Consider the following 12,964-nt stretch of genomic DNA (forward strand, 5'->3'; position numbering starts at 1 on the left):
TGTTCTTACTATGACTGACATGTCAATATCTGCAGTGAAAACAGGCTGTTGATGTGTGATCGGGAGCTTCAACAATGAATAACCATACTGCTAAATAAGATACCATGTTCTTTAAATACATGTTCAGTCAGTCAATAATGCTCCACATTAAAGAGATAGTGATTAATCAATGGCAACTATTTTGTTCATCCATTAATACTTGAGGTGATTTTAAGAACATTTCTCATATGTAAATGCAATATTGTTGGATGTTTGTTGTACAAAACAAGAACATTTAATAGATGATTATTCGAGAAAATAATCAACAGATCAATTAATGATGAAAAGAACCAGAAGTTGCGGCCCTATACCACATAACAGTAGAGAAAACATTTTGTAACTACTGAATCTGTAAAGATTTTTTTACCTGCCGAAATTATTAATACAGGAGTTGGGGTGGGTGATACGGATAAAATTACAGTGATACAGTTCAATTCTGGAAAGTGAATTGAGAAACCAGAAATGAATGAACGTTTCTGGGTAACACAGCGAATTAAAGGTTCTCTGTGTTATTGTAACCCTTGTTATTAATGACAACGATGGACCCTCCTCTTGTTGCTCACTCTCACACTTCGTAGATGCATGCGAGTATCGGCAAAAGCATTGAGAGTGACTGTGTTTGACCTGGATCATGTTGACTGATTGCTGTAATATGAATTACAACCATATTTAGAATAACGCTAGCTTGCTGTTTGCAAATCGCTCCATCAGTCCTTTACATAGAAGTCAGTCCACAAGCTGTTTTAAGCAACCGAGAAAGTCAGTGAAGGTCTCATTTTTTGAAGTTACGTTACAACCTGCCCTGTCATTGGCAATAAAAAAACAATTAATACATGTAAAAAGTTACACACAGAACCTTTAAATACCTTACAAATCACAGTACTTAAGCAAATTGATACAAAAATCCTGTTAATATATAACATCCCCACACACTGATTTGCAGCATTGCCCAAGATGGTCTAAAGGCATAGCTGCCGTATGAGCGTTTTTGCCAAATCTCAGATGGTTGACAAAGTCACATTGGCTCATGGTATGCTGTATAAATCTTCTTAGACTTGGCTGAAGGACAAGTGGAGGCGTTTCCTCAAAATGATTTGAGGGGTGCTCTTTGAGAGGCGAGGTGTTTCTTAATCTGGTAGCCAGCAGCTGAATGTCATTTAAGAGCTTTGGCAATCTTCCATATCTGTGACTTTGTTCTCCTGCACAGGGAGGGGGAACGAGTGAGAGAGAAAGATACTGTAGACATTTTGATGCATCCTCACAGTGCAGTTACTGTAACTCATTCTTCACGTCCGTCTGGATCTCTCTCATTACACTTCCTTTTTATTTTTAGTGCATTGTTGCCACCATCCAAATTGTTATGGTGCGGTGGCAGTTATTTAACAGCTCTGGTCATCGAACAAACTGCTTGATGAATGAGGTCTGGTTGACAAAATGATTAAGATCTTTAACACACATAAGCTCTGTCTCTGCTGTCACTGTTGCTGAGATAACTTTTAATCAATGCCTTCCAGTATATCACTTGTCTTTCATGAATCAGTAGCTACACATGAAAACTAATTACCTCTTGAAATGGTGAAAGTGGTTGTAATGAGTCGCTAAATAGAGAGATTAGATTTTCTACATAGGAAAAATGTCCAAAAAAAGACTACTGTGTGGGAGTCTGAGCGTAATTCACAGAGCACCTCTAATTACACAGTTACACATTTCTACATTAAGGTAACACACCGGTGCTTGTCCACGGCTTAGCCCATTAACTGCAAATGGTGTTTAATGGGTATTTTCTAAAGTGTACCATACATTTTGGGACTTGGTCCTACATTGCAGTCGGCTTGTGGTTATTTCTGAATGGTAGGAAAAACAAGTCAGAGAGACTTGGAACTCATCATCACAGTGGGCATCTACAGTAACTTTATTTATTTTGTCAAAGTATTTATAATACTGACGTTTAAATGCATTTTTTGTGAGACTTTGACAGCTGAGAATTACTTGTTGGCTACAGAACATCCTACTTTATAAATCCATAGTGAAATCAAAATCATGATTTAAAATGTTTTTTTAAATAATAATCTCTTTTGCAAGAGAAAGAACAAGTGAATGTTGTTTTTTTCAGTAAATCTACAGCATGTTTGTTTACTGTTATTTGTCCTCAGGGTGCTGTTTCAGAAAGCAGGATAAGTGAAAACTGAGTGAGTTTGTTCTCAGATTTTTTGGTTTTAGATAGAGGTAACTTGAAATCTGGGTCAGTTACCATGGTAACTGACTCTGTGAACCTAACCTGCTCGTTGGCAGGTTTTCTTCAACCATCCCTGAGTTTCTCTCCGTCTCGTCCTTCCTACAGAGTCATTGATTCCGTCCGGATTATTAAAGCGTATTGGAGGTTTACTGAATGTCAGAATCAAAATCCTGGTCGGATATCAGTTTGTTACTGCGGACTTAAGTTATCGCTTTTACGACAGCAGTTTTTACCCTCACATTCATATATTACACAGCATAAAGTCACCTTCAGCTCAGACTAAAACCTCTGCATGTCTTTCTTTTTGTAAGTTTTTCTTTTCTTTTTATCACACTACGACTGTGTAAACAAGACAGCTGTCAGTTTGTTCCAGTCCCACTAAAATGTTTATTGCACATAATGTGTAGGCCTGATCTCAGTTTAAATATTAAAGATCGGTATGAAACTTTAGACACGTAGGATCAATGAATAATTATCACTCATGATGTGATTTGTCGCACTGATGGAACAGAAGTCCTATAATATTGGCGAATAAATGTTAATATATGAGTGAGCAGAATCGTGGTTAAATAGGCTGTATATAATCAGTAGGTGTTTAACCAGCATTTCGGTGACCGTGTTTAAATTGACTTTAAATTTGTTGAAGCAGCTATTATAAAGCCACTGAAGGCTTTTGAGCCAAGATTCAAATAGATGTTCAGCATTTAAATCTACTGTGTTTTAACCTCAATGACTTTTCAAGTGCAAATCACCAAACACATTATAACTGGATCAGATTGTGAGCTTACAATCACGTCTCTCATGTCCTCGATCAATGTTTTTATTTCTCATCTTCACTTGCTGCTTGTTGTCCTCGTCACATTAAAGCTGAACAAATATATTTCAAACGTAATGTCGGCTATGACAGTATCACCACTATATCTTCCATTGAAGACATCCATGTCTGGTAAAATATGAATTAATGGACAACGTTGAATAAAACGTTGTTGTGTTAACTTTATGACACTTTTCACCACACACGAGTGAACATACTCGGAGTCTATTGAACCATAGATATTAAAACATATTTATGGATTGAGCTGACACTAATCAGCTTTTCTGTTACAGAAAACTCCCATCTCAGGATAAGTCAACACAGAGTTCAGGGTTAGACCAAGAGTTTGTTAAACCTGGTTTCGGAAACATGGCCCAGGTTTGATATTCTGACAACACAACTTTTAAATGAAATTATTTTTTGGATCCAATGAGTTTTATTGAATTTGAAACCATTTCAAAAATAGTCAGTAGTCCCTGCTTTTAAATGCATTAACAGTATTCCTGCTTAATCTAAAACAAGAGCCAGTTTTATCACAGTATTTTCATTGTAAATTATGATGTTGATGTATATGTGATGGGAATGTCATTTTTTGCTAATCCAGATAAATACATCACAGTCAAATCAAAGTACTGAGGTATTTTGATTTTACATGTATTGTGAGGCATTTTGATTTTTCATTTTTTGTTCATGTTAATTTACAATATTGCGCACAACGGCCTTGTACAACCAGAGATATTAAAGTGATTCTACTACCTTGATGCCGACGGCGAAATCTCCAGTAACATGAGTGTTGCAAAACATGCAAGTCTACCAGTACAGTCCTTTAATACAGCTCATAAATACCAAAAAATGGCTGTTTTTTATGATTTATGATTACATATGACACAAATGATCAACAACTCTTAGTCATTTCTAAAAAAAAATCTATCCAGTATTCATACATGTAACATATCAGTTGTCAGTATTGGCTCATAACATTTGAACATGTATAGTTGTCCCCTCATTTAATCCTGTTGATAACAGAAAGATTTGTTTTGTGTCCCAGTTCCCAAAGAGGGTCTGAAGAACCAGGCGGCGTTCGAGGAGATGAGGGTTAATTACATTAAGGAGCTCCGGCGTTCGGTGGGGAAAGCAACCAACAACTCTGGCCAAACCTGGCAGCGCTTCTTTCAGCTCACCAAGCTACTGGACGCCATGCATGATGTAAGTACTCTTGCCCTGTGCCTTCCATGCCAATGGCCTACAGTACAGCACAGGCTTCCCTTGGCAGTCTCTCCGTATGCCATGCCTTCATGCACGGGGCGAGGTGTCCAGTGACACTTTGGGCCTCTAATATCACTGGACATGTTTTGAAAATGGCAGCATAGCGGATTAAGATAATGCATTTACTGAGGGGTTCAATGGTGCTGTGGCTTGGAGTAAGGATTATTGCATCCCAATCGGTCCCTCTGGGAAGTTTATTTTGGAAGAGGCGGTGACTAGTCTGTATTGGTGAATGGAACAGAAGGGGATCGATGCCAGCTCACTGTTTATTGGAGCACAGTGGCCACCGTAGAAAATGCACTAAATCACTGTTCTTTTTTTATTCATGGATCAACCGGTATGTGGCATATCGACAGTCAGCAAGCGAGAGGTCACAGAGATAAATGGCCACAAGTCAATGACCCAAATGATTGAGTGAATAGAGTTAGTGCTGAATGGATGACCCTTCTTTAAAGGAGGGTTGTCTAGAAAAAAAATCAGTGGTGCCCCCATGTGGTGAGCTTGGAAGAATTGTAAAGGGGTCAGTGCCCCAACAGAATGTAAGCACAATTATATGAATATACAGTAGTATACTTAGATTCTCAAATTTATAGAAAGGGCTTACATCAGAAAAATCCTTTTTGTCAGCCAAAAACAAGCCATAAACACATACACATGTTTCTCATCCAATTGTTTGTCTGTGTTGTCCAGCTGGTGGGGAACCTATTGGACTTCTGTTTCTACACTTTTCGTGAGTCCCAGGCCCTGAAGGTGGAGTTCCCTGAAATGTTGGTGGAGATCATCAGTGACCAGATACCAAAGGTGGAGTCAGGCGCCACTCATATAATTTACTTCCACAAGAAGTGACTCACTTAACAGTCGGGACCGAAGCGGCATTAAGAACTGGAAGAGAGAAGGAAGAAGTTCAAGAAGAGAAAACGTGCGAGAAAAAGGCCTGACCAGTTGGCCTGCACCTGGTCGTCGAGTATGCCAGCGACCTCGTCTTGGATGGAAAAGTCAAATGGCGACAGAAGTAAAAAGGGGAGAACTGATTTGACCCTGCAGTCACCACGAGCGGGATCAGAGCTGTGAATAGTTCGTGGAGCCGAGCACGACACGAAGAGAAGGACTTGAGACAAATGTGACAAAGCATCCCGAAGTACTCCACCCCGTGTCTCCCCCTGCCCCAAAGACGATAACAGTATTTTTTATGGAGATAAAGCCATACATTTCTTAGAACGCGCTAGATACATTCACTGCGAGCACACACACACCTACACATAGAGGGAAAAATGAAACACATGCTGTCCACATGCCTTCACACAAACGCACAGATGCACTCCACACGCACTAAAATAAGATTCCCTTACAAATCTAGAGAGAAGAGTTTTTGCAACTATTAAATGTGGCTTATGCAGTCTTTCACTAATAATAGCACTACAGGGGGAAAAAAAGATATGCCAATAATTAGATTTGGTTTTGCAGTGTAGTAGCATACTGCAAGACTACAGGGCAAAGGACATTATGAGGGGGCAGAAATCTAGACAGTAAGCGAAAGGTCTCTTTGAGTATAATCCAAGGGCTATACAAGCTTCATCATAAGCTGAATAATCACATTAAATTTAACAAGTCCAATTTGAATCTCAATCGGTGTCATAGCAGCCATCATTAACATTCACATACTGAGTTTTTTTTAAAATCAAAATACGTAGTAAAACAATCAAAACTAATATGCAAAAGTCCAAAGCTAAAGCTGTTTTGAAATAATAAAAAAAATGTCTCACTTGTGTGAAGAAAGCTTGCACGTGAAGTTCCCATGTCATAAAGTCACTATTTTAGACATTGTGGTGTAGAGTTAAGACAACATTAATGAGCGATTTTACCTTTGTGCAGAAATGGTCAGTAGTGCTGAAGGATGGAAAACATCATGCATTTACGGAAACAATTTCAGTAGAGTCCGCTGGTAATGGATTTGACTGAGGTGCATCCACAGTAATTGTGTTTTGTGTTATCTCCAGAGCAGCTGTCCAAATGTCTGTTTTTACTCACAGTGAAGCAAAACCAGCCCTTTGTGAACCAACACTTATCTACTCTTCCCAGAAATAATAAAAAGCATTTTATAAAAGTGTGTTGCAAAGGTTTAGTTTTTGACAAGCCAGTCATTTTACATTAAGGTGCTTCATTTCTACAAAGCCAGGCAAAGCATAACATGTACAGTAGACAGTCCATACAATACGCTATATGGACACGCAGTTTAAACACACATACTCTGTAAAGTTGATATAATCCAAAATGGAGCATTACTCTGCAGTGCTTACAGCAAATGGCTAATGTAACAAAAAACAGGCAAATGTGTACAGGTATTAACAAGTTCTTAAACACATTCTCTTCAGCAGTTGTACAAAAGATGTTTTGAGGTACATGTTGATGAATGCTTGATGAAGAACTGTTGGTATGATCACCTTTCCTAATTTAGTTTATTTCCTTACTCTTATCTTTGGGCCAAGTACTACTATTTTAGGTATGGCAGGCCCAGTCATCTGGACCATTAACTTGTCTCACACCCCACTGGTTTCTGGGTAGTTGTGGAACACTACTATGATGCTACTGAAAAACGATAGAGCCGCTGGGGAAGAAAAACAGTGGGGGCGTGTGATTATTTGTTTGTTTTTTTTGTGCCCTGTGTGTGAGTGCGTATTTACATTTGCGTATGGAGCGAGAATGGCTTAAGTTTGTGTGTGTGTGTGTGTGTGTTTTTTTCCTGGCAAGCATGTGCGTAGTTGATCTGCTCTTTCAGTGTGGGTATTATGCATTTTATGTTATAGGATTAGCCATATCCTATTTCCACATTTAGATTTGCACAGAGGAGATACAATGTGAAATGAGGCATTAGTGCAGCTAGCAGGAATTGTCTGTTTTGATAAGTAACTGTGATGATGCGGGAAAAGACTTTCTGCATGGTCACCCAGCCTAAAGTTAGACAACGTGGCATCATTAGCACAGCCGGGTGCTGGTGTAATGTATTTGCAGCCTCGGCTCTCGTAATGATGGCGCTGTGCTACACTATGAGGTCTTTTTTGTGGCGGCAATTGTGTGAAGATTGGTGTACAAAGAGATGGAAGTGGCATGATCACAACTGTCATTAGGGACTGTACGGAAATTATTCAGGGAGGAGGTTTATGTATTTTTAATTTTGGCTCAACGGAGGGTAGTCTATATTTATTGGGAGAGTACGGGAAGGTGTTTCAACTTCTTTTCATCCCAAAATGATATGTTTTGAATTAATTCTGGGGTGTAAATATTGTGCTCAAGTCTATCAGTTCTCATGAGGATTTTTATTATCAGATGACTCATTCAGTGGCGCGTATAAACCCAACCATTTAGCAGCTTGTTATTTTTGATTTATTGTATGGGAGGGTCCAATGAAAATATCAAGGATGAGCTAAAGGGTTTTGCGCTTTTATAAAAGAAAATATAAGGTTCAGTCCCCCCTCCACTGCCCCCATGGTTTACGTACAATCCCTTTTCAGAAAGGCCTCATTTTACAATCTGTCTTTGTTGTGCATTATTGTGTTCCACGTTGTGAAGGACCCTTAAGCTAATCTCTCACTGTTTCTTTATTTTGCCCCTTTTTTTCCTTTTTAAAGAATAAAAAAAAACTCTAAAGGTTAATGGGATGAATGGGAAAGTATTTTTGAGAGAATTATATTTTGCTGGAAAACAATATTTAAGTACTTTGTCTAAAAATGATATCCTTTTTGTAAAATGAAATGTTAATGCATGCTTTTTGATGAGATGTTTACATTGTATTTAAAAAAGGGAAACTTGTGCCTTTTTATCTCACCTGATTTACAATTTTACAGTATATATTGTAAATAATACAGCAAGTCCGTATGTTGAGTATAGTATGAAACATTTCTACTTTAACCATCTTGTTGGAATATTGGAGAAAAAAATTTGTGTGTATCGCATTCGCCATGTTCTGTGTGTTGGATCACAGAGAAGAATTTACAGTGAGGGTTGGCGCCAGAAAGGGCCAAATAGAGAAATGAATGTATCATACATTGTGAGAGACTTATGGAACTTACTACCTGAATGTTAGAGAGAGTACATTTATTATCTTCTTATTAAGTAAAGTTATTTGATTTTGCATCTTCTTTTTTTATTATTACTTTTTGCATCATTGTTCAAGTGGCTCAAACAAAAAATAATAATCAAAATTTCTTATTTTGTAACAAGATGTATCAAGTGATGGATCCTTGAGTCGTTGCTGTTGAAATGATTTCCTAACCCGCGGCGGTATTGTTGATGAGCACCACAATAAAGTCAAGAAATCGCAAACTATTGAAACTGGGATACGTGAAAGAAGGTTATTGAATTTTCAGTTTAAAAATATAAACTTAAGACACGCAAAATAAAATGAAATAATGGATGTAGAAAATAAATGTAGACCTTAAGCTTAGCTGATTCAAATTTTCTGACCAGTTATTAACTGGACATATTGCACTAACTGCCAAAATCTGTTTCAATCCTAAAAGAAAATTTGTCCCAAAGAATGATAATGTCATCATGTTAAAATCTTTACACAGAAAATGACGACAGTGTTCAATAATATTCTCAAGCCCCTGTATGACCTTCTGCACTCCAAAAATATTATAGGCTCTGACTGTTGGCTATTTATTTTATTTAAAGGAATAGTTCAACATTTTGGGAAATACACTTCACTTTCTGGCTGAGCGTTAGATGAGAAGATCAATACTACTCTCATGTCTGTACGATAAATATAAAACTAGGAGACTGTTAGCTTGTGTTAGCTTAGCATAAAAAAGCAGGGAGAAACAGTTAGCCTGGCCCTATCCAAGGGATCAGTAATTCACATGTATTTCATTTGTTTAATCTGTAAAAAAAATGAGGGGGTATATGTCCCAGAGTGTTAGGAAGTTACTATGCTCGCCTAAGAAATAGTGTAGATGCTAAAATGTGAATGTAGTTACCACACGCAACTGGCATACTGAGCAAACGTCAACACTCAACATTTGCAGCAATGCAGCAATAATCTACTTTATAATTCATTATACATGAAGACGTGAGACATCTTTAAGAAGATCTAACCCTAACCTAGCCTTTTAACCTAACCTAAACCCTGCATAGCTAGCCAGCTGCTAACTTGTGTTGTGTTGGCGCTTGCACAGTATGTCAGTTGCTTTTGGGAACTATATTCTAGCATCTAAAAAGAAATAGTCCAGCACACAGTTCCCCTGCAAAACACGTTATTTTTATTTCTGTTTTTGCACGGATTAAACAAGATAAAAACATGTTAATGGGTTTTATTAAGCAGATTATGTTACCTTTGTTCAGATCCAGGTTAACTGTTCCCCCATATTTCTAGCGTTGCCTGGCTGTAACTACATATTTACCATACATGAGAGGGATATCAATCTTCTAATCCTCCGCAAGAAAGTGTATGAATATTTTTTCCCAAAATATCAAACTAAAAATGTATGAACTGTTTATTTATTGGTCATTGATTACCACCTACTGCAAAATAAAAAAACAACCTTTCCCTCTACTTGAGTGAGCAACGTCATCTTCAAAGCTGCCTACTTCTAAATGAACTCCTTTTAGGCATGAATGACTCAGAATGTGTTCAACTGCTGTTACACAGTACACCATCTATTGCGTCACTGTATGTGGAGTCACGTCATTGCCATTTTCTGTTCACAGTGATGAATCGGGTGTAGAGAGACTAAGCCATATCTACACAGCTATGGCGGTGCATTTCTTAATATATAAATATATACAAATGCTTTTTTTCCAATTCCAAAAATGACTTTTTACTCAGATGCTTTGTACAATATTTCTCAGCAACTACCCAGCAAACCGACAGTAGACATCCTTCACCATAAACCAATAAAACCAGTTACTACTGTATATCTTGATGCAGATATTGCCATACTTGTGTTTGCAAAACTATTGCAAGATTCTAATAAAACTGTTAAAATGATCATTGGATGTAAAGTAATTTGTCTCTTTGTGTGTATAGTCTGTAGGTGTGTGTGTGTGTATGATGAAATGTATACCATGAGACAGAAGCTAGGGAAACATGCCCGAAAAAATGGTCTGCTTGATCTGGGTGATTTTGAAACAGCTGCATTTGGTGGCTGGGGAGAATAATGAGCCAAAAAACACAGAGTTAGCATGAAAAACAGAAATGATGTTGTGCAGCAGCAGGTACAGCAGTCACAGTGAGGGGAGATAAAGAGAGCAAAGAGAAACGGAAAGAGAAGAAAGTAAAAATGTCAGAGATAAAGCATGCCAGGATGAGGCTTTTACTGTAAAACGGTGCCTGTGGAGAAAAATCACCATTAACCTTGTTAAAAGCTGATCTGAAAACACGCCTGCTTTGCCAGACTGTAGAGCAGACAGTATTACTTTTTTGCTCATTTTTTTCTCTCTTTCTCTCTCGCTCTCCGAATCCACAGCCTTCTCCAAATCTCCCCCAGATTTCCAATTGCTTTCACTTGTAGTCGTGCCAGATAAACAGAATCTATTGGATCAGGCTGATTTCACGGCTGCGCCCGCGCACATGGCAGCTTCTGTGGCCCACTCTCTGAGCTGAGTTTCTCTCCCCCCCTCTACACTCTCCCGTATATGTTTGAAATTCCCTTTTTTTTTTCCAAATTCCCACTCAGTCCCCCCCAATGTTACATCTTATACATGTCTTATTATCTCAGTATTATTATATTTCAGAGGCTTTGCACTTTGAAGGAACCAGACACTGGAATGTATTAAGTTAATGTCACTTCCAGACGTGCACGTTTGGGGAATTCAGACACATTTGTGGTACTTGATTGTGTCATTTGCTCCTTGTTAGAGGTAAACTGCCAGCTGAGTCATGCTGTTGGACTATGTTTTCAGGCTGAAGGACACTGCGTCATGGGAGGCAGAGGACAACTGGCACACAGCCAGGACTCAGGGAAATGAGAAATGAAAACGTCTATCCGGATTTTTATTCACACACATATCTTGTCTAAATCGACACTGGCACTCATGCATTCGGAGACACAGAAATCCCCACAGGTAACACAACCTCAGTCTCAAGTGATGTTACAGGCCCCATATTGTTAAAAGTTAGATTTGCATGTATTTTTTTTATTCTAAAGTAGGTGTAGGTGCTACATAAATACTGTAAAAGTATCAACACGCTCAATCCACAGAGAAATGCACATAGCCCTCATTCAAAAACTATATATAAGTAAAAAGTGAGAGCGCAGATGTGATTGGCAGAAACACTAACCAATCAGAGCTGGGCTTTCTCAGGAGGGATTTCTTAAAGAGACAGGCGCTAAAACAGAGTGTTTCAGAGAGAAGGTGAATACATATATATTCAAACTATGAGACAATAATGTGTTGTTGAACATTAAAGCACTTAACATGTTCTAACAGAAACCCAAAATACAAGTATGAACCTGAAAATGAGCATAATTAAGACCTTTAAGGTATTACAACGGTTGGTGAATGTGCCATATTCCCAAATTATGAGGAACGATAAATGCACAGAGATTAACGGAGTTCATAAACAATTTACTATTAAAGCAGCAGAAAATAAATGGAGCACTAACTGAGAAGGGAAAAGAAAGGAGGCAAGGAGGGGAGAGACTGAGTTTTAAATACTCCTGAGACACAGACAGGTAAGGCAGTGGAAAAAGGAAGGCAGACAGAGCATCATGGCACACTCTCTAACAGACAGTCCAAAGCAGAGTGAGAGGCAGGCAGAGAGGATGTCTCTATGATTCAGCAGTATTCTGGCAGAGGAAAGATGATGATGGTGATGATGAAGGGCCTTGGGGGTGGATGGTGTGGTGGGGGTGATAGTGGGGGAATATTTTTGACCATCTCATTAGCTCTGCCTCATTTCATTATGTAATCATCCAGTCTGTGGTGGCTTCAGGGTGCTGGTGGACATGTGCCACACTGAAACCTTCAGTAATTCAAAGTGGACAGAGTCTGTGTGTGTGTGTGTGTGTGTGTTTATACTTCTAAATAGTGCAACAGCACACTTAAATGAGGTGTAAGTGTTCTGGTGAACTGATGGTAATTATGTAACTGAGGCCAAAGCACAGATCTGGAGGCCATTTGACGTGTTAATTAATTACACAGATGTAGTCTTAAGAATGAACATGTGTGAGGCTGAGATGTTAATGGATCAGGGAGGTGAAAAAGCATGTGTTTTCATCTATGAAAGATTACCATCTATTTTTAATCGCCTTTTGGAAAGTTATTTTGGAAGAAGCTTTTAGACAGATGGACCAGTCCAGGTCAATATAAAGAGGAAGGCTAACATTTCAATACATAGCTCAATGTAACAGTACTGGCTGCAGAATGAATCCTCCTTCCACCAGTCACTATATTCTTAGACCCTGGGAAACTGTGGGCCTTCTCAGTGACACTATAGATGAGTCATCACAAAATTAGACATTTTTGCTAGACTTCACATTAGTACATTTCTACAAATATAAATTTGACACTCTCAGTCAATAGAAAGTGTCCATAAGAAGCAGTGCTTTTCTGAAATTTCTTTGGTCCAGAATTATCGTCAGTCTTATTTTGGAAAACAAATGTCTTCCTCT

The 12,964-nt window shown here is 38.4% G+C and overlaps 1 protein-coding gene across 1 annotated transcript in view; it reads left to right on the forward strand.

Annotated features, from left to right (window-relative positions):
- nr3c2 (nuclear receptor subfamily 3, group C, member 2) overlaps positions 1 to 10,281 on the forward strand; it is an 84,432-nt gene extending 74,151 nt beyond the window's left edge. Inside the window, exons 8-9 of the mRNA XM_083923617.1 lie at positions 4,138 to 4,295; positions 5,046 to 10,281. Coding sequence (XP_083779743.1) covers positions 4,138 to 4,295; positions 5,046 to 5,201 — 314 coding nt within the window. The 3' untranslated portion in view covers positions 5,202 to 10,281. The remainder of the gene's footprint in view (positions 1 to 4,137; positions 4,296 to 5,045) is intronic.
- Positions 10,282 to 12,964: the final 2,683 nt, after the last annotated feature.

This window comes from Echiichthys vipera (genome assembly GCF_963691815.1).
Source record: "Echiichthys vipera genome assembly, chromosome: 2".
Taxonomy (NCBI): domain Eukaryota; kingdom Metazoa; phylum Chordata; class Actinopteri; order Perciformes; family Trachinidae; genus Echiichthys; species Echiichthys vipera.